Genomic DNA, 17739 nt, shown 5'->3' with positions numbered 1-17739 from the left:
GGCCTCACCACCCTCACAGTAAAGAATTTCTTACTACTATCTAATCTAACCCTGCTCTCGTTCAGCGCAAAGCCATTCCCCGCTACAAGCCCTTGTATGAAGCCCCTCCGTGTGCCAGACAGGCTCTCCCGGCGCAGGAGCCTGGGAAGCGGGCGGGGACGGGAGCGGGGCCGGAGCTGGGGCGAGGCCGTCCCCGCCGCGCTCGCCCGCGAAGCTTTTGGTCCCTCTGGCGGCGCCGTAGCGGCTGGGCCGGGCCGGCGCCTGCGTGCCGCGGGCATCCCGGCTGCCGGTGATTCCTGCTCCCGGTGATTCCTGCTCCCGGTTCCTGCCTCCCGCCCCGCCGCCATGGATTACCGGGCGCTGGTGATGAGCCAGGTCGTGCCCGGGCAGTTCGACGATGCGGACTGCTCGGACAGGTGAGGGCGCGCCGCGGGCCGGGGCTGAGGGCGCTGGGGGGGCCGGGCCGAGCGGACACGCGGAGCGGGAGCGGGAGCAGCCCTGGGACTTGCCCGGCAGCAGGCAAAGGAGAGCGGGTGGTGCTGCCCCGCCACGGGAGGAGGTGAGAGGAAAGGCTGCGTGTGTCTCTCGGCTTCCCTTTTCCATGGAGTGTGCTGCTTTGGGACATACTTGTCCTGGCAGAAAGCCGTGACACGTTATTGACATTACAGAATGGTAGCATCAGTTAGGTTGGAAAAGACCTCTGGGATCATCGAGGCCAAGCTGTGACCCAGCACCACCGTCCCAACTAGACACTGAGTAACAACTCCAGTTTTCCCTTAAACACCTCCAGGAACGGGGACTCCACCACCTCCCTGAGCAATCCATTCCAATGTCTAACCACCCCTTGCTGTGAAGAAATTCTTCCAAATTCTCCTGGTGCAACTTTACATCTTTAGGCCGTGTCCTCTTTTCCTGTCACTTTCTGCCTGGGAGAAGAGACCGACCCCCACGTGGCTGCAGCCTCCTTTCAGGGAGTCGTAGAGAGTGATAAGGGCCCCTCTGAGCCTTCTTTCCTCCAGGCTAAACACCCCCAGCTCCCTCAGCTGCTCCTCACAGGACTTGTGCTCCAGACCCTTCACCAACTTCATTTCCCTTTTCTAGACCTGATCCAGCACCTGAATAGGTGACCTCAGAACTGGATTCAGTGAATTAAAACACGGGTGAAAATGTAAAGTCATTTATGGGGATAAGTGTATTGAATTTTTGGTGACTGTAGCTATAATTTTTAGTTATAGAGACATCTGTGTTTCTTTTCAGTGAATCTGTGGAAGACACAGAAGCGTGTAAAGAGGGTGAGGTCCCTGAGAGCTGCCAGCTATGCACGTGTGAAGAAGTTAACGCTGAGGAAGGAGATGGTGATGATGACAATGATGCTGAAGAGGAAGATGAAGACTGGGACTGGGATGATGAGGTGGGAAGACTCACGAAGCGCCACAATGCTGCTGGTGGATGCAATCCACAGGTATGTTGAAGGTTATACTGTGGGCTTTGAGGGTGCCTGAGAGCTAGTGGGGCCAGCCTGGAGGCTTTGTTGTTGTTAGTGTTATATTGGGGGCAAATGCAAGCAGAAATTTTTCCTTCAGAGAATCCCCTTCCTTTGCATCTGTTCCTCTTACTTGCCTTGTGTGTATGTGCACTATAGCCCGAGCTGCATTTGATTTTCTTGTCTCAAACCCTGTTGCTGGATTGTCTGTGTCACTGCAGTTTCCTTCTCTTCCTTACCTTACTCAACTTTTCTTTGCTTACCCTTAAGATGTTCCTTACTTTTTGTTATTTGTCCTCTGTGTTTCTGAGCATCTTCCCCAGCCTTTCTGTTTATTTTTAGACTATCTGCTAGTCATATCCAGGGTGAAATCAGTTCTATTTTTGACTTAATAGTGAAGAAGGCAAACAAAAATACAAGGATGGGAAATGCAGGGGGGTGCTTGAAGTGAATTAATTTAGAGTGTATGGTGTTGGCATAGAAATTCTGGTGTTGTGCAGAATAGAGAGCACTCGTGAAGGTAAGGAGGGTGCTAGTTTTCACATCAGCTGGGACACTAGAGGTTCAAAACCTCATTTTTCTTATTGCTACCAACTTAGCAGAACAGTTGAGGTAAATCAGAGTTTGCTGATCATAGCATAGCATACCATGTCTGGCAGCATTTGTCCTGGGTGGTATATTCTTGCCTTTTTTCAGAGGTTTATGCTGTTCAATGATGGTGAAATCATGTTCAGGTATTAGTTGTGTTTGGGGAGGACTACATGGAAGAAAAGACAGAATCTTGGGAAGTTTTCTCAGTTCATTTCCTCTGCATTTTTCCCCTCTTGATTTATTCATTGTTTCTGTCTTCTATTCCTTTTACAGACAGGAAAAAGTGCTGTGTGAGAGACTTGTAGCTTCCTAGACTAAAAAATAACTCTGATTTGGAGCACTTTTAGAATTTTAACTGGTGTATTACCTGTATTTTCCTTTCCTGATTTAAGAAAAATCTGGTGTTAATCCATGTCTGTTTCCTTATATCCCATGTAGTTTTCATCTTGCAGCTTTAGGCATGGGCATTTGAGATTACTTTTCCAATGAAATGGTTTGAATTTCAAAGGGCTGTGTACAGAATGTGACTTATGTTAACAAATCCTTTATTTCAGGCAAATAGACAGACCCCTAATTGCTCTTCAGCAAAACTGTCAACCCCTGCAGGCAAGGTTTTAAGAAAATTTGAACACAAAATCAATTTAGGTGAGTATAATTGCACTGCTGTCCTTTATTTTAAACAGTTACCAGTCTGTGGCATTCTCAGACTAATTCTGCTTATGTTAAGCCAGAGTTCACTGGAATGGGTGGGTTAGCCATTGCCAGAGAGATTAAAAATGGCTTTTGAGTACTTGAAGTTGCCTTTAGTCTCCAAGAACTGGCTGTCATACCCCCCTCTCTCTCCACCTTCGGCACCACATGGCTGTTTTGTTGGGGTTTTTTCTTTCCCTTTCACTTCTCCAGGCAACATGAAGTCTTTCTTCCCTAGATTCCCTTTAGGAAAAAGCTATTTGGGTGGAGGGAGGGTATCAGCTCTGTAGTGATGTTGGTGATTCCCACAGCTGCTACCACTACTAGAAAGCTGCACTTTCTAGACAAATGCAGTAGTCCCCTGTAGTATTAAAGGGGGTATATTATGCAGCAATTCTCTCCCAGGAGCAGAGATCCTGTGCTAAGTGAAGAGGCTGCTGTCCCAGCTGGAGTGGTTTGATTTTTACCCTGAGATGGAGATGGCTGCTCAGCACAGCCTGTCAGGACCAGGGGAAGCTGTAATTGGCACCTTCTGAGAGGGTAGAGATCCGAGGTTGGGTTTTCCTTTATAACAAAGTGGTGCTAGGGTGAAGGCTGCTGGTGTTTGTGGCCAAATACAGCAGCTTTTATACATTTAGCATTTAATCAAACACCATTTAAATGCATTGTCGAAGAGAATCTGGAAGGCTGTTGTTTATTGTGTTAAGAAAAGTGGCATTTGATTGTTTTAAGAGAAGAACAGACAAATTTATTGGTGAGATGTTATCCAGAAGGCATTACTGGTATAACATTTCCAAGTCTCTGGAATTGTCTCACTCATCTGTTTTGTTACCTTATAGTCCTGCCCTGAAATGTAAACAGAGTAAAGTGCTGGGTTAATCCTGGTGTGTAGTAAACTTCTTTGGGTTTTGGGGTTTTGTTTTTTTTCATTGCTTCTTATGTGTTTTTCAGATAAGCTAAATTTTGATGACTCTGTTATAAACAGAGTCACAGAAAAGTCTAGGCAGAAGGAAGCAGACATGTGAGTATTACTTATGCTTCTGTTTTCACTTAAATACTTTAAACCCAGAAGTATAGTGCTTATTTCCTTGTTTAAATACATTTGTTAAGAAAAATGAAGTTTAGAAGTAGTCTACATGCAGTTTGCCCTTTGGTTTTCTATTTTTTGGTTTCCAAATCAGTTTTTGGAAAGTTTTGATTCTTCTGTCACTGGTAGCACGTCTGATTGTATTGCTGTAGTATAGTAAGGCAGAAGTGATGGGTGTCATTCCCCTAGAAAAGACCCTTTGATACTCTTTTTTTCTAAACATAAATCCTTAAACCACTGAGCTCAAAAGGTGTTGGAGGAAAGTTCATCCTGATGATTTGGTGGTGGAAAAGTATTTCTTCTTAATAATTTTTTTTTGCCTGCAGCTTATAGTCCTAAGTTGTAAAGAGAGATACGGTTTTCTCCTGAATGAGCATGATTCAGAAAAAGCAGGAAGGTCATCTATAAAAGTGAAGGGCTCTGATGTTAATGGTGGTGGTAGTTTGTTGATGTTTTCCTTTCCATCCCTCTGTCTGCAGGAGAGACCTTTGGTTTTGTATGAACTGAAAGCCTTACTTCTTAAGGCTGTCATCTTAACCTTTGGCACAGGATGGCACAGTTTGCTCTGTCAAAGTACCCAGCCCATATGTGGGATTGTAACATTTTATTTTCCCTTCTGCTAGGTACCGAGTCAAAGACAAGTCAGACAGAGCAACAGTAGAACAGGTAAGGCCTTTGTTCATCAAAATTCTCTTTTGACCAGAGCAAATAGTGTAGAATTTTGGAATCAATGAAAAAGCACTTAAAAGCAAGAATGGAGTTTTGGAATTCTGTCTCTCTTGTTATGCTGAAGAGACCTGTTGTTTCTTTCTTTCTTTGTTTCACTTATGAAAGTTAACTTTGGTTCCATAAACATTTTAGAGCTCATTTTTGTGTTTAACATTGTAATTAGTTTATATGTGTAATGCAGAATTCCATCTTAAGCTTTTATTGAATTCCAAAGAACAAGAAAAAATGCCGAGTTTGCGTTTTCCTTTTTTTCTTCTTTAGCAAGACTGAATTATTACTGGGCTGAGCCCACATGGCTGTTCTATCTCAGTTATGTTATCTGTATCCCAAGAAATATCTTACTTTAAAACGTTTAATGCAGCTATGGGTGGGACATTATTTGTTTGTCTCTTCTAGAGTTAGGTTGAAGACATATGCTTAATTTAAAAAGAGAAAAAAAATTTGAAGAAAAAGTGAAATATCATCCTAGATTCATGGTAAAATTCTGAGTTATTATTATTATATATTCAGATTAGTATTTGATCCTTGAGAACAGTCTGATGCCCAGGGGCCTTTAATATGATGGTAGGACTGGGCATTATTATTTGGTTTTTTTTCTGTGCTGACTTTTCTGTATTAAATTTGAGGTGTTGGACCCAAGGACCCGAATCATTCTGTTCAAGATGCTCTCTAGAGGTATTATATCAGAAATCAATGGCTGCATCAGCACAGGGAAAGAAGTAAGTTTTATTGCAAATAATGTAGTAGGCTTTTTTTTTTTAGCCAGCTGGGTGGAAGTTTATGATGCTCAGAAAATGTAGTGAAGCACTTGGGCTTGGTTCTAAATATTTTGTGCTACTTGATTGGTAAGAAGTCATCTTAAGAAAAAAATATTTATGGTAAAGGAAACCAATTTTCCCAAGTATGGAAGATTTCTGAGAATGCTTTAATATTATCTTAAATTTGTGGATGTTGTTAATTGCATCTTTCAACAAAAATTTTAGCAGAGTTATGTATACCCATAGTATTAAATGGTGCCTAAAGAACCATACAAACCCAGATAATTCCAATTAAAGACATACTTCTGCCCTGTGTAGAGGTGAAAACATGAGACATTTGGGCCATGCTTTAGGGCCTGAACAGTGCACAGGCTCAAGTTAACCTTTCACACAAGGGCTTGTTTCAGTCTCCCAAGTGTGCATGAGGCAGAGTTTTCTTGTGCAATGTTGATTTTATTTTGAGGGCATTGTTGCACCCCTGCCCCATCCAATGTACTTCCTGTAAGTTGCCCTTCATGGAAAAAGGATTGCCCTGGTGTGCAGTCTCCTCCAGCTGGATGCCACACAGGGGCTGGGGTGGGATCAGCCCTTTTCCAGGTGTCAGAATGAGAAGAAGAGAGAAGACTATGTTGTTTTAAAGAGCTTTTCTTTAATGTTATTTCTTCCCTAATCTAATAGGCCAATGTATATCATGCCAGTACTGCAAATGGGGAGAACAGAGCAATAAAGATTTACAAAACCTCTATTCTGATGTTTAAAGATCGGGATAAGTATGTGAGTGGTGAATTCAGGTGAGTTTGACTTCTGCTGCGTTTTGCTTGGGAAGAGGGATTGTTTTGACAGGTGTTAAAATAACTAGTACTCGCTGTGTTGATACACTAAGAGTCCCTGTTGTCTTTTATTTTTTTATTTGAAGATTTCGTCATGGATACTGCAAAGGCAACCCAAGAAAAATGGTGAAGACATGGGCCGAAAAAGAAATGAGGAATTTAATAAGGTGATTCTTCCAGTTTTTATTTCATCATGCAGAGGTTACAAAAACTTTTAAGTTTAGACGAGATGCTCTCTCTGTGGCTACCACTAACCTATCAGGTCTCTGGAGTGTTCAGGAAAAGTGTCTTAAGCTTCATTATGGGAGAGAAACAAAAGGGGAGGGAAGAATAAAGATCTTCTTTTGTTTTCCTGCTAATACTCGAAGCTCTTCAGTGTCTGAACTCTGTCTGACATGACTGAACAGCAAGGAGAAGCTAGAAATAGCTGCTGCTGAGCAGCAACACACTGTGTGATATGGGTTAATCTGGGATTAACCTGAACTGTCTAAAGATTCTTTGACACAGGAATGCTTAGAAAAGGGTCAGAATGGTTGTGGGTTTTTGTGTGCATTTCCTAGTTCTTCACAAGGGAGAGTTTCCTGAGCTCTCACTGTGTTATGTTCTAAGCTGCAGAGCTCCTTTATGCACGGGTGCAAAGCAAATAGAGTTTGGTTTTATTTATTTTTATTTTGGCTTTGTTCCTGTGTTTCAGGTTGAATACAGCCCAGATACCTTGCCCAGAGCCAATTATGCTAAGGAGTCATGTGCTTGTCATGGGCTTTATTGGTAAAGGTGATAGGTAAGTATCCTTAGAAAATTTTTTTTTTTTTTTTAATTTAGTAATAGCTTTTCTCAAAGGTTTATTAAAACCAACCAAACCAACCATCTGAATTTACCTACAGTTACTCTAGGGCTGTAAAGTTAACATGTGCATGTGATCTGTGGAATGGTCCCAGACACTTGTCAGCTACTACTGCAGGCAATCTGTGTGATTGTGAAGCCTCAGTTGTGTGCAAAATGAGTTCATAAAGTGGCTTAACCAGAGATTAATGCTGGAAAGGCTTGCTAATTGTACATGAAGATAGTTTATTGTTTTGTAGTTGCTGACATTAATGTAGCATGGTCCAAATTAGCTCCTGTTGAAAACAGAGCTTCAGAATCTCAGGCAAGCATGTAGCAAGGTTTTGCTCCCCTTCCTGCTGGCTCCTTGCTCTTGGTTGCTCATCCTGACTTGCTTGACATACTCGTGGAGTGAAAGATTCAGGCACAGCAATTAAAGCATTTGCAGCTGGTGTGAAAAAGGAAAAAGTATTTAGTTTCTATTTAGTTTTAGCTATATTTTTAGTTTCTGTTGTGGTTTTTTGTTTTTTTTTTTTTTTTTTGTAATTTCAAGGCCTGCTCCTCTGTTGAAGAATGCTCAGCTGTCTGACTCCAAAGTCCGGGAGCTGTACCTGCAGATCATCCAGTACATGAGAAGAATGTATCAAGATGCCAGACTTGTTCATGCAGATCTCAGTGAATTTAATATGCTGTATGTTTTTAATCCTTGCTCTGAATTGTGACATCCAAGATGTATGCACTGGCAGCCTCTGTGTGAGAGTACTGATGTACCTTTCAGCGAGGGCGGAGTCCTTGTCGTTACTGGGTTTTGTAACTTTCCTAATTAATTATGTCGCTTTTAGCCCAGATCTGAGCTTTCTCTGTTAAAAAACGCCAACAAACAAAAGAAACCATAAAATAAGAAAGAAAAAAAAGTTAAAAGACACAACAAAATCACCTCACAAAACCCCCTCACAACTAGAAAAAAACCCATCAACTCCAGCAAAAATTAGTAAGGTATCATTTTTATGTAAAGTATTTTATATTAGTTAGGTATCATTTCACTGCTATATTTTTATAACTTGTTTCTTGTTTTATTTCTTTTTCATGCACCTCTCTGCTTTTTTTTGTTCATGAGCAGACTGTTTTTAAAAAAAGTTTAATTATACAGCTTGTATAGAGAGGGAGAGGATTGACTGAAAAAAGCCACCCTGGCCCTCACATGCAAGGTGTATGCTGGAGAAAGAAGTTAAGATTTTTTTTTTGCTGGTTCTTAAGTTTGAGGCATGCTTTGTTGCCTGTCTCTCAGTATCTGGTGGAGTTGGTGCAGCCCTGTGTGGGGTTTCCTTGCAGGTACCACGGGGGGGACGTGTACATCATTGACGTGTCTCAGTCCGTGGAGCACGACCACCCGCACGCGCTGGAGTTCCTGCGCAAGGATTGTGCCAACGTTAACGGTGAGGGGGCTGCACTCCAGCCCTTGTTCTGACACCTGGTTTGTTTAGCAGGGTGGACTCAGTTCGCCTCATGTTTTTTCAGGTGTAACTGACTGTAGAAGCTGTCAAAATTGCATTAAAATACTTCCTCTCCTATGTTCTTGTGACTTCCTCAGGGAGCAGTGTGCTGTGCTGAGTTCAGAGTAGTGCAGCTTATTTTGCTAGAAATCATCTCTCTTAAATGAGTGCCATGACTGAATCTCTGAGGTAGGATAGATTTAAGATCACTCCCAGTCTGCAGCAGTGCTCACCCCAATCTTAACTTCCCTTACTGAAAATACTGTGCAGACATACTGATGTGTTGCCTTCTGTGAGCTGAATCCACATCTAGGATTCCTCAGCTGGCAAGATGTTTCTGTGTGTTATAAAGTTCCCTGCACTAAGGGCAGCTGAGAGGATTGAGGCATAGAGTAATTAATTAGAGATGTTATCACTTGTCACAGCATTTTGATAAGTTAAGTTTAATGGTGTTTTTCTCTTGAGAATTTCGTCTACATGTGTGGATTTACATGTTGTGTAACAGATACACACCTCCTGGTAGGGTGTGCCCCTGAGGACGAAAAAAATCTCTTTATAGGCTGCTTTTGTCTCCCCTTTCTTTTCACATTGACTTTTTTCTTATTTTACACAGGCTCTTGAAAGCCTGGCACGTAATTAGGAAAGAACTGTGTGCATGCTGTATGTTTGTTGACATCCAGTTTGCTACTTTTTCCTTATTCCTTTTCAGTTCATGCATTTCTAGTAACTCTCTTCTGTCTCAGCTAGTCATACCCTTGCTCTTTATTCATGTCTTTTGTGCTCCTCTCCCTAGATATTCTAGTGTCTCAGTGAGTTGCAGTGGTTTTGGTGTTGTTTTGTTTTCTGTCACTGCAGCTTTCTCTGTCTAAATCTACAGAGACTCTAAGAAACACCTGGTTCTGCTCTAGGTGTGATCTCTGCAGAGATTTGTGGTTCAGTGAGCACGGAGAGCTACCTCCAATCTAAGTGCTTCTCTAATCCTTCCGTGATTAATTTCTCACAGTGAGAGATCTTCTGGGAGTTTTAGTAGGAAAAACTTGTTGAACAGTCCTCAGTGTCACTTGCTGCTGTTTTTCAGAACAGAAGTGCAGCCTATGAATTTGGTCATAACTGATTTAAGAAAGCAATTCTGAGTGTAGTAGCGAGGAAGATTCTAGGACATAAATGTGTCTTCCCTTTTGGGTGGATCACAATGTACTATATTTCAGTGGCCACTTGTTTCTCTCTGGCAAAAGGTCTCCATTCCTTACTTGAAATACTTTTTTTTTTATCTTGGTCATTGCAAATACTACACCTGTCTTGAATTCTTTACTTCTTAATCCATATTCCATTAAGTCAGGATCCTTCTGAAATTGATTTGGCTTTTATATTTATGCAGTTTTTCTCCTGTTAGTGTTTGTTGCATCTGGGAGATGAACAGTTTTATTTCAGATGACCAAGAATCATCTGGTGACTAAACTCCATATGATGTAGAATGTGCTGCTGAGACTTCCCCAAGTTATCAGAGTTGTTGGCTCGCTGGAACTGTCACTTTAACATCCAAGCTGTGTATGTTAGACGGAATTACTAATGGGTTTTGTCTCTCCTGGCAGACTTTTTCCAGAAGCACAATGTTGCAGTGATGACAGTGAGGGAGCTGTTTGAATTTATTACTGATCCTTCTATCACAAGTGAAAACATTGATGACTACCTGTCTAAGGTAAGACCTCATGGCCTTGTTACTGAGTAAGAGGACGGCAAAATCAGATGTAGTTCAAGCTCCAACGTCTCATTTATTCTACACCCTAAGGAAGCCAGCACATGACATTGTTGTGCTAGTGCTTCAGAAATGCATAGAGATCTTTTCCATTTATACCATTGTAGGGTGACACTGCTTTTCTTGCATGTTGTCTCAGAAAGTGTCTTAGACATATTTTATGAAAAATCCTTTTGCTAGGATCTTTTCTCCTGAGAAGCTGAAAGGCCTCAGAAATGAAATGTAAACAATAATTATCTGCTGCTGTGGAATGCAACAGGTGCATCTTTGATTGGTCTTATGTGGTTGTTTTTAATTAATGGCCAATCACAGCCCAGCTGTCTCAGACTGTCTGGTCAGTCACAAGATTTTATTATCATTCCATTCCATTCCATTCCATTCCATTCCATTCCATTCCATTCCATTCCATTCCATTTCTTTCCTTGCTGGCCTTCTGATGAAATCCTTTCTTCTATTCTTTTAGTATAGTTTTTATATATAATTTTCTTTTAATATAATATATATCATAAAATAATAAATCAGCCTTCTGAAACATAGAGTCAAGATTCTCATCTCTTCCCTCGTTTTGGGACCCCTGTGAACACCACTACAAGAAAGTCTGTCTAATCATGAAGACTCAAATGTCTGTTTGAAGTGCTGTAAGAACCAGGATGCTTTAAGCTAGCTCTTTGTTTCTGGCAAGGAGGAGCTCTGCAGAAGTATAACCGTGCTTATATGTAGGGTGGTGTTGTATGTCCTGTAGCCGTGCTGGCCTGCCGCGGTTTGGTTTGGGAGGAGCTGCGCGTGTGTTTTTCCCGCGGGTACGGCCCCGATCTGCAGCTGTGCGTGTGCTTCGCAGCTGGGCTGGTCACCATTAGGTGTCGCTGAAGGCATTCCCACAGGGACTGCTGGAGTGCGTGTGTGACGGTGGAGCACAGGGAGAAACACAGATATGAATAGTTGGATGTGATTCTAAAGGCTTAGTGACGCGATTCTAAAGAATGATAACTTTTTTTGTAATGTTTTGTGTTTCTTTAGGCGATGGAAATAGCATCGAAAAGAACAGAAGAGGAAAGATCCAGTCAAGATAAAGTGGATGAGGAAGTGAGGATTTCTGTTCCTGCTATGAAATTAATGTTAACCTTACCTCTTCTAAACACTGAAAAATGTTGTGTTTTCTTTGGAAAAATGTACAGTTGATGGTAAACAAAACATTGTTTCTGATGCTGAGATATCTTGACCTAGTTGAGATGTGAAGTATTAAGGGATGCCATGTGTAAAAGCTGACAGCAATAAGCTGTTAGAAGGCAAATATTCGATTTTCAAAACCAGTTTGCTTGCTGACATGTGTGTCTCTTGGTGTATCTTCCAGTTTAGGTTTAGTTAACAAAAAACCTGAGTAGAGGTTCTGATCTGATTGTGCCAGTGGTTTTGGACCAGTGATACAGAAGCAGGCTATTTGGATAAGTGCATTGGCCAAATTGCCTATCTAGCTCCACTCCCAGTCTAGCTCAGTTCTGCCAGTGCTTTTACATTAAGTGAAGCCATCTCAAGTCCATTACTGAAAGCTGTTAACATTCTGGAAATGCTTGATGTAAAGATAGAACCATTTCTATCTTAGTCTTAACTGTCTGTTCCAGAAGAGTCTAAAAACAAAACCAACAATCAACAAAAGCCTCTTATCTTGTGGGTCAGTACAACTTGATTTATTCAAGACTTTTTTGTCTTAGAGCTCAGCAGGTTTCTCTAACTGCTTCAGGCTTTGTCAAGGAAAGATGTATTTTGTTTCCCAGTATAGCCTCAGCATAACACTACTGAGGTATAGAGTCAGATTCTAGTGTTTGGTAGCATGTCCATCTTTTGCAAGCAAGTTACTCCTTTGTTTATATGAGGTACTGACCTGTAAGAGAGGTGGTTTCATAAAATTTAAGTTCAGTTCATTTGTCCTAGACTTTCCATGTGACCATGGCTAATTTGTGCCGCTTTCCTTGCAAAAGAGTAGAGCTGAATAAGGGCAGCTCTGTGGAAGTGGGGAACTGTGCTTTGTGCACAGCTCTCAGATGAGCAGTGATGATCACGAAGGGTACTGAATCTGTACTGGGATTGAACTAATACCGTGAAACACAGAAGCAAAACACATTGATCTTAGGATCCTAAGCTTGCTGAAAGACTGGAATGTTATTGATACTGCAGTTAGTTTTGATTGTACTGTACTGCTGCAAGTACCTTTTTTGAGTTGTACTGTAGGTTGAAGTGGGTGTTGTTACATGAAAAGATTTAGGTTGTAGCAGTGCATTTCAATGGAGTTGCTTCCTGAAGGCATTATAAACATTACAATAAAAGCATTAGAAAAATTATTAGGACACAAAACCTTAGGATTTAAATAGGCTAAGAGGTGGTTGGAGAATTTTATAAGTGGGCTGGTATGAGTCAGGCTGAGGAAGGAGCCTTCTTAGTTGTGATCTATTAATAATGTCTAGGTTGCACATTAAGCCTGCCCCTGCAAAAAATAACCAAACAAAAAATAACTCTGTAGTTCAAATGGTAGGGGATGATTGCTATGTTCATTTGTTGTTTCTCTGTGATTATTCTCCTAAGGATGCATAATTAGGAGAGAAGAACATCATGACACTATATGTAAATTAGTAAGTCTGTGTTTCCCTTCACTGTGCTAGGTATTTAAGAAGGCCTACATACCTCGAACTCTGACTGAAGTTAAAAACTATGAGAGGGATGTGGACATAATGATGAAATTGAAAGAAGAGGATATGGCATTGAATGTTCAGCAAGATAATGTGAGTAGGCATGCTGAGGCCCTGCAAAAGAGAGAGAGGGAATATGAATTCTTCTTACTGGACACTGTTAGCAATAAATAAAAACAGAAGCATTGCTACCAAGGTGTGGAGTACTAAATCTATACCATACTTTAAAATCGTCTGGTTAGTGCTTAATGCTAACATTGTGGATTTTACCCTGGTCTTTATTTCTTTAAATTTATTTTTAGATAGTAATTCTCTCTGGGCATAAAGAATTAAGATATAATTTGATAATGTAATTTCTTCCTCTCTCCCTTGGAGCAGATTCTCTACCAGACTGTGACAGGACTGAAGAAGGATTTGTCTGGTGTTCAGAAGGTGAGAGGGTCTTTTTGAAATCCTTAATTTTAGCCCTTTTCAGAAAAGTGCTTACAGGTAGTTCAGAGAATGCCTGGTCCTACAGCTGACACTGTGAAAGAAGCCTTTGTGTGCAGAGTGACCATTTGTGTCAGGATGGGTCTGCACAATACAGAATTTGCTTCCCTGCACTGTGGCTGATGCTGGGTTGCTTGAGAATGAAATTAATTAAAATCCTTGCTGTGGCCATGATCTCTAAAGTTAAGGTGTCAATGAGGGAAAGTGTTTTCTGATTATGGAAAATGTAATTGATTTAAACTGTTGCATGACTGCAAGTTTTGATATGTTTCTGATATCAGATTTAATATCAGATATGTTGATATGATAGGGTATCTGTTGTAATATTGCATAAAGAACAGTCCTGCAGTATAAGCTATAAAATATTATGTCTTACTGTGTTTGAAGTACTTGACAGTGACACTTCTGTAAAGTAGATTGGATGAGAAGTTGGATACAGATCACTTGGAGCCATGTCATTCAAGGCAGAAGCCCTGTGTGGATTCCCCCTCCTTACTTTGTGAATATTCTCTAGCAGTGGTGTAGACTCTTGATTTAAAATGGAAATATAAATATGGATGGGATTGGGCTATAGCACAGTCTCCAGGCTTGTTTAAGAATAAGTGAGTGTTCAGTGCAGATATTTGTGTTTGCAATATAGAATACATAGAGTGCCCCCAAGGTAGATCTGGGTATGATCCAAGGATAATTAAAAATAGGCTTCCACATATGTTAGCAAATTGCTGTTTAACTTAGGGAAATTAGTTTGGGAGTGCAAATAACAGCTGTGCTTTGAGCCCTGACCTAAAAGAATCTGTGGTGTATATTTTAGATTCCTTTTTCTTAGTTTGACTTAACCTACTTTTCATTCTTTATCTTGAAACTCAGTGAGGGCTGTGGTAAGGGAGATAGCATCAGATTGCTCAAGGGCTTCTTTGCAACAGATTCTGTTTTCTTTTTTGTGAGTATATATATACATTGTGTATGTGTGTATGCTGCCATTAGGTTTCTTGGTTTTGATTTGATGTAATTCTTGATATATTTTGCAGATTCCTGCACTCCTTGAAGAGGCTGACAATTCAGAAACAGACTCTGATGATGATGATGATGGTGGTGGTGGCAGCTCAGAGGATTCTGATTTGGGCTGTAAAGAATCTGTACATCCCAAAGACAAACCTGCTGAAGTTAGCATGGACAAAAAGGTCAGCTGGCCGGGAATTGTTTATTTTTTCCCACCTTTGCTTATATGACACAAAAATATCCAAACTTAGTGACTCTTGCTTCTTCCTGTCTGAAACAAGCTGTGGACTTTTCCTGTTGTAGAGAACAAGAGCAGAGGCAGTGAATTTCATTGAGGATGCTTTATTAAAGGTGGTTTTATGTAGAGCAGTGTGCAACACAGCTCTCCGTAGCTTAGGCAAAGCTGGAAGAGAGATCTCTACAGGGAATTACAGGGCTACACAAAGTAGAATGCAGTGGAGCCTGGGCAGCTTTTCAGTCCCTCTGGCTACTCTTCCAGGCTTTGGTGCTCAGGTTTGTGGCTGTGGTCCCTGATGAACCTCCCTATGCCCAGACAGCTGAGACCACTTGATCTGTAGAGCTGGAGATTTGGTGACAGTGTTTGTCCCACAGTGCTTTTGCAGTGGCTTTTGCAGTACCATTAGTACGGGCTGCCTAGCTTTCCTGTGGGCAAGAGATGTAATGCAGTCCAGCAAAGGAATTATGGTTAGGGTCTGGGGTTTGGGTTTTCTTTGAGGTTTCATTTTTTTAAACTGTGGAACAATATGCTTAGTTTTGGTGAGGCTCTCCTGCAGAGTATCACTCATGAGTGAGAGCCTTTTGGCAGCCTTTTAGGTGCTGTGGAAAAAAAAATAATTAAAAACCAGGGTGAAACTTGCAGGCTTAAGGGGTTCAAGGTTTGGGACATGGCATTTTAGGTTTTTCTTCCTAGAAAAGGTAAGATTATATATTTAATATCTGTCAAATAAAAATGCAGCACTCCACTACACACTGCCAGTCTAGAGCTGCTGCCTTTTAGATGTGAAAGAGGGAAGTCTTGGCCACTTCTCATCTGATAGGTTTTCATTTGGACTTCTTTTTGTGTGAGGTGAGGTTTTTTTGTAACTTATGTTTAGCTGTAGGTTGAACAACTGATTAGCAGCAATTACTTCTACCTACTCCTTCCACTTTGCTGACTTTTTGTTTTCTAGTTGAGTCTTGTCCCTTCTGTCTGGCACAGGTTTACAGTGTGTTGCAGTAGCATGGCGTTCTTTCCTGTCAGTCCTGCTGGGGATCAGCTTGCTCCATCAGCACTTACTGGATCAATATTTTGATACATGATACATACAAACAGATGCTATAGTAGCACTGTGGGTAGCAGAAAATGTAGACCAGACAACCTGTTGTAATCTGAAGTGTAAATAGCATGAGTTAAGAGTGCCTCTTGTTCACTTTCTTCAAAGGTTACATGAAACTCAGGTTCTAACTAGTTTGTCATTCCCAATGTGCAGGTCTGGGCTCCACCCCCAACCTATCCCCTCATAATTTCTATTGATTTTTAAAATTTCTTTATCTTGATAACCTTATTTTTATGTCATGTGTTAATTAACTTGTTATGTAACAATTGATTGACTCGTTTAAAATTCTTCATTCCCTTCTGGCTTTAAATGAATGGTGTTTGATTCCTTATAGGAAAGGAAAAAGATGGTCAAAGAAGCCCAAAGAGAAAAGAGAAAAACCAAAATCCCGAAGCATGTGAAGAAGAGGAAAGAAAAAACTGCAAAAATGAAGAAAGGCAAATAAAACCGTCTTTGGCTCAGAGAAAGGGATGATGTGTTGTGGATTAGTCAGCCACCATCTTTTTTTCTGTATTAAAAAATTAAAAATCCTTTATTTATATACATACAGTGTAAACTGTGAGGATATTTTTTGTTAATAAGATGTTGTAGTTGTTTGAACAGAGTGCATAACACAGGTTTCTTGATGGGAGAGACTGAATCTAATATTTGTGCCTGCTAAAATTCTTTATCTATGCAGGTTTGACTTTTTTGCTAAACTCACACTTATTTGTTCCTGTGTTCTAACTCCCCATGCCTTCTTCACAGTATGGGAGCAAACTGAGCTCTGCAGGCCCTCACAGTCCCCTGGGATAACCCTGCAGGCATTGTGCCTTTGCTGCCTCCCTGTGCTTGCATTCCATTGATGGCCAAGTGCACACGTGGCTGCAGTCCCCAGTTTGACCTTCACAGCCTCTCTGGTGCCTTTGGCTAGAAATCTCATAAGAGAGGAACCCATCAGGGCTTCCAGATCCCTCTTTCTCTCCCTCTGCTCCCTTTCTCCATCAACACAGGGGTTGATAACACTCTCACATACAGTGTTCATGTACATGTAGACACTATTACTGGAGCAAGCAGGACTGATATTTTCTTAGCAAATGGGGATGTTTGTTGGGGCACTGAGATGAAATATATGCATTTTGGGAATTGGCATTACATTAGGTGCAAGAGAGGGCCTAGCCTCCAACTTGGAAGTGAAGGAAGGAGGACTTGCACGATCCACATCCAGGGGTGAGGGAGTATTAGTGATTCTCATAACACCAAGGGCTTAGATGCTGCCAAGAAGCATGGACACCTTATTTCCTGCCTGTGTACAGATTTATTCAGGGTGAGGTGACCTCGGTGCTGGCTGCCCTGAGCCTGGCTGGTTTTGTTCATCAGTGCAGTGCTGAAGGTGACTGAAGCAGTAACAGCTTTGTACACTTTGTCCTTGAAGTCCCATTGGAGTGGGGATTCTCCCTACTGACCAACAGGGCTGTGGTGTGCCCATCTGCCTTGAATCATGAAGATAGATAGAGCACTAGGAAGTGGGTGTAGGGCCTGAGAGTTGTGGATGGAGTGGGGAATTGTGTCTGAGTTGTTGCCTTTCCCCAGGAACAAGTTGTGCACTGACTGGGCAGACCTTGGTGTTTTTAGTGAAGTGGGCATAAGTGACTGTGAAGCTGTGCGTGCTTTATTTTGTGTAGCTCAGCAGTGGATGACTCCACCAGGAAACTGGTCCGTGGCTGATCCGTGGGAGTGGGGGTTGTCACACACAAGAGACAGCCACCTTCTCTTTGGGTCTGGCTGCTCTGAAGGCAGGGATGGGTGCTGGTTCCTGGCAAAGAGCCTGGAAGCCCCAGAGACAGCATGTCCCACGGGGTGGTGTTTACCTGCTCTACCTGAGGAGACACTTCAGAGAAAGGAGGTTGCTCTCATCTGTGCTTGAGGGAAGAGGAAATGTCCCGGCCCACGTAACCTTGTCTTCCCTCCAGGCCATGCACCACAGCCTTATCAAGTTTGCCTGGCTCTAGCTG

General features: G+C 41.7%; 1 protein-coding gene across 1 annotated transcript; it reads left to right on the top strand.

Annotated features, from left to right (window-relative positions):
* The first annotated feature begins 232 nt into the window (after window positions 1–232).
* RIOK1 (RIO kinase 1) lies at window positions 233–16290 on the top strand. Its single transcript, XM_064705313.1, has 17 exons — window positions 233–416; window positions 1258–1462; window positions 2629–2719; window positions 3716–3785; window positions 4475–4517; window positions 5207–5299; window positions 6017–6129; window positions 6255–6335; window positions 6863–6949; window positions 7544–7681; window positions 8323–8426; window positions 10076–10182; window positions 11257–11322; window positions 12894–13013; window positions 13299–13352; window positions 14438–14590; window positions 16080–16290. Exons 1-17 carry the CDS (start codon window positions 346–348, stop codon window positions 16188–16190), a joined length of 1707 nt encoding a protein of 568 aa, XP_064561383.1. The 5' UTR covers window positions 233–345; the 3' UTR covers window positions 16191–16290.
* Window positions 16291–17739: the final 1449 nt, after the last annotated feature.

Source organism: Zonotrichia leucophrys, chromosome 2 (assembly GCF_028769735.1).
Source record: "Zonotrichia leucophrys gambelii isolate GWCS_2022_RI chromosome 2, RI_Zleu_2.0, whole genome shotgun sequence".
In the NCBI taxonomy this organism is placed as follows: Eukaryota; Metazoa; Chordata; class Aves; order Passeriformes; family Passerellidae; genus Zonotrichia; species Zonotrichia leucophrys.
This window is presented reverse-complemented; position numbering and strand designations above follow the sequence as displayed.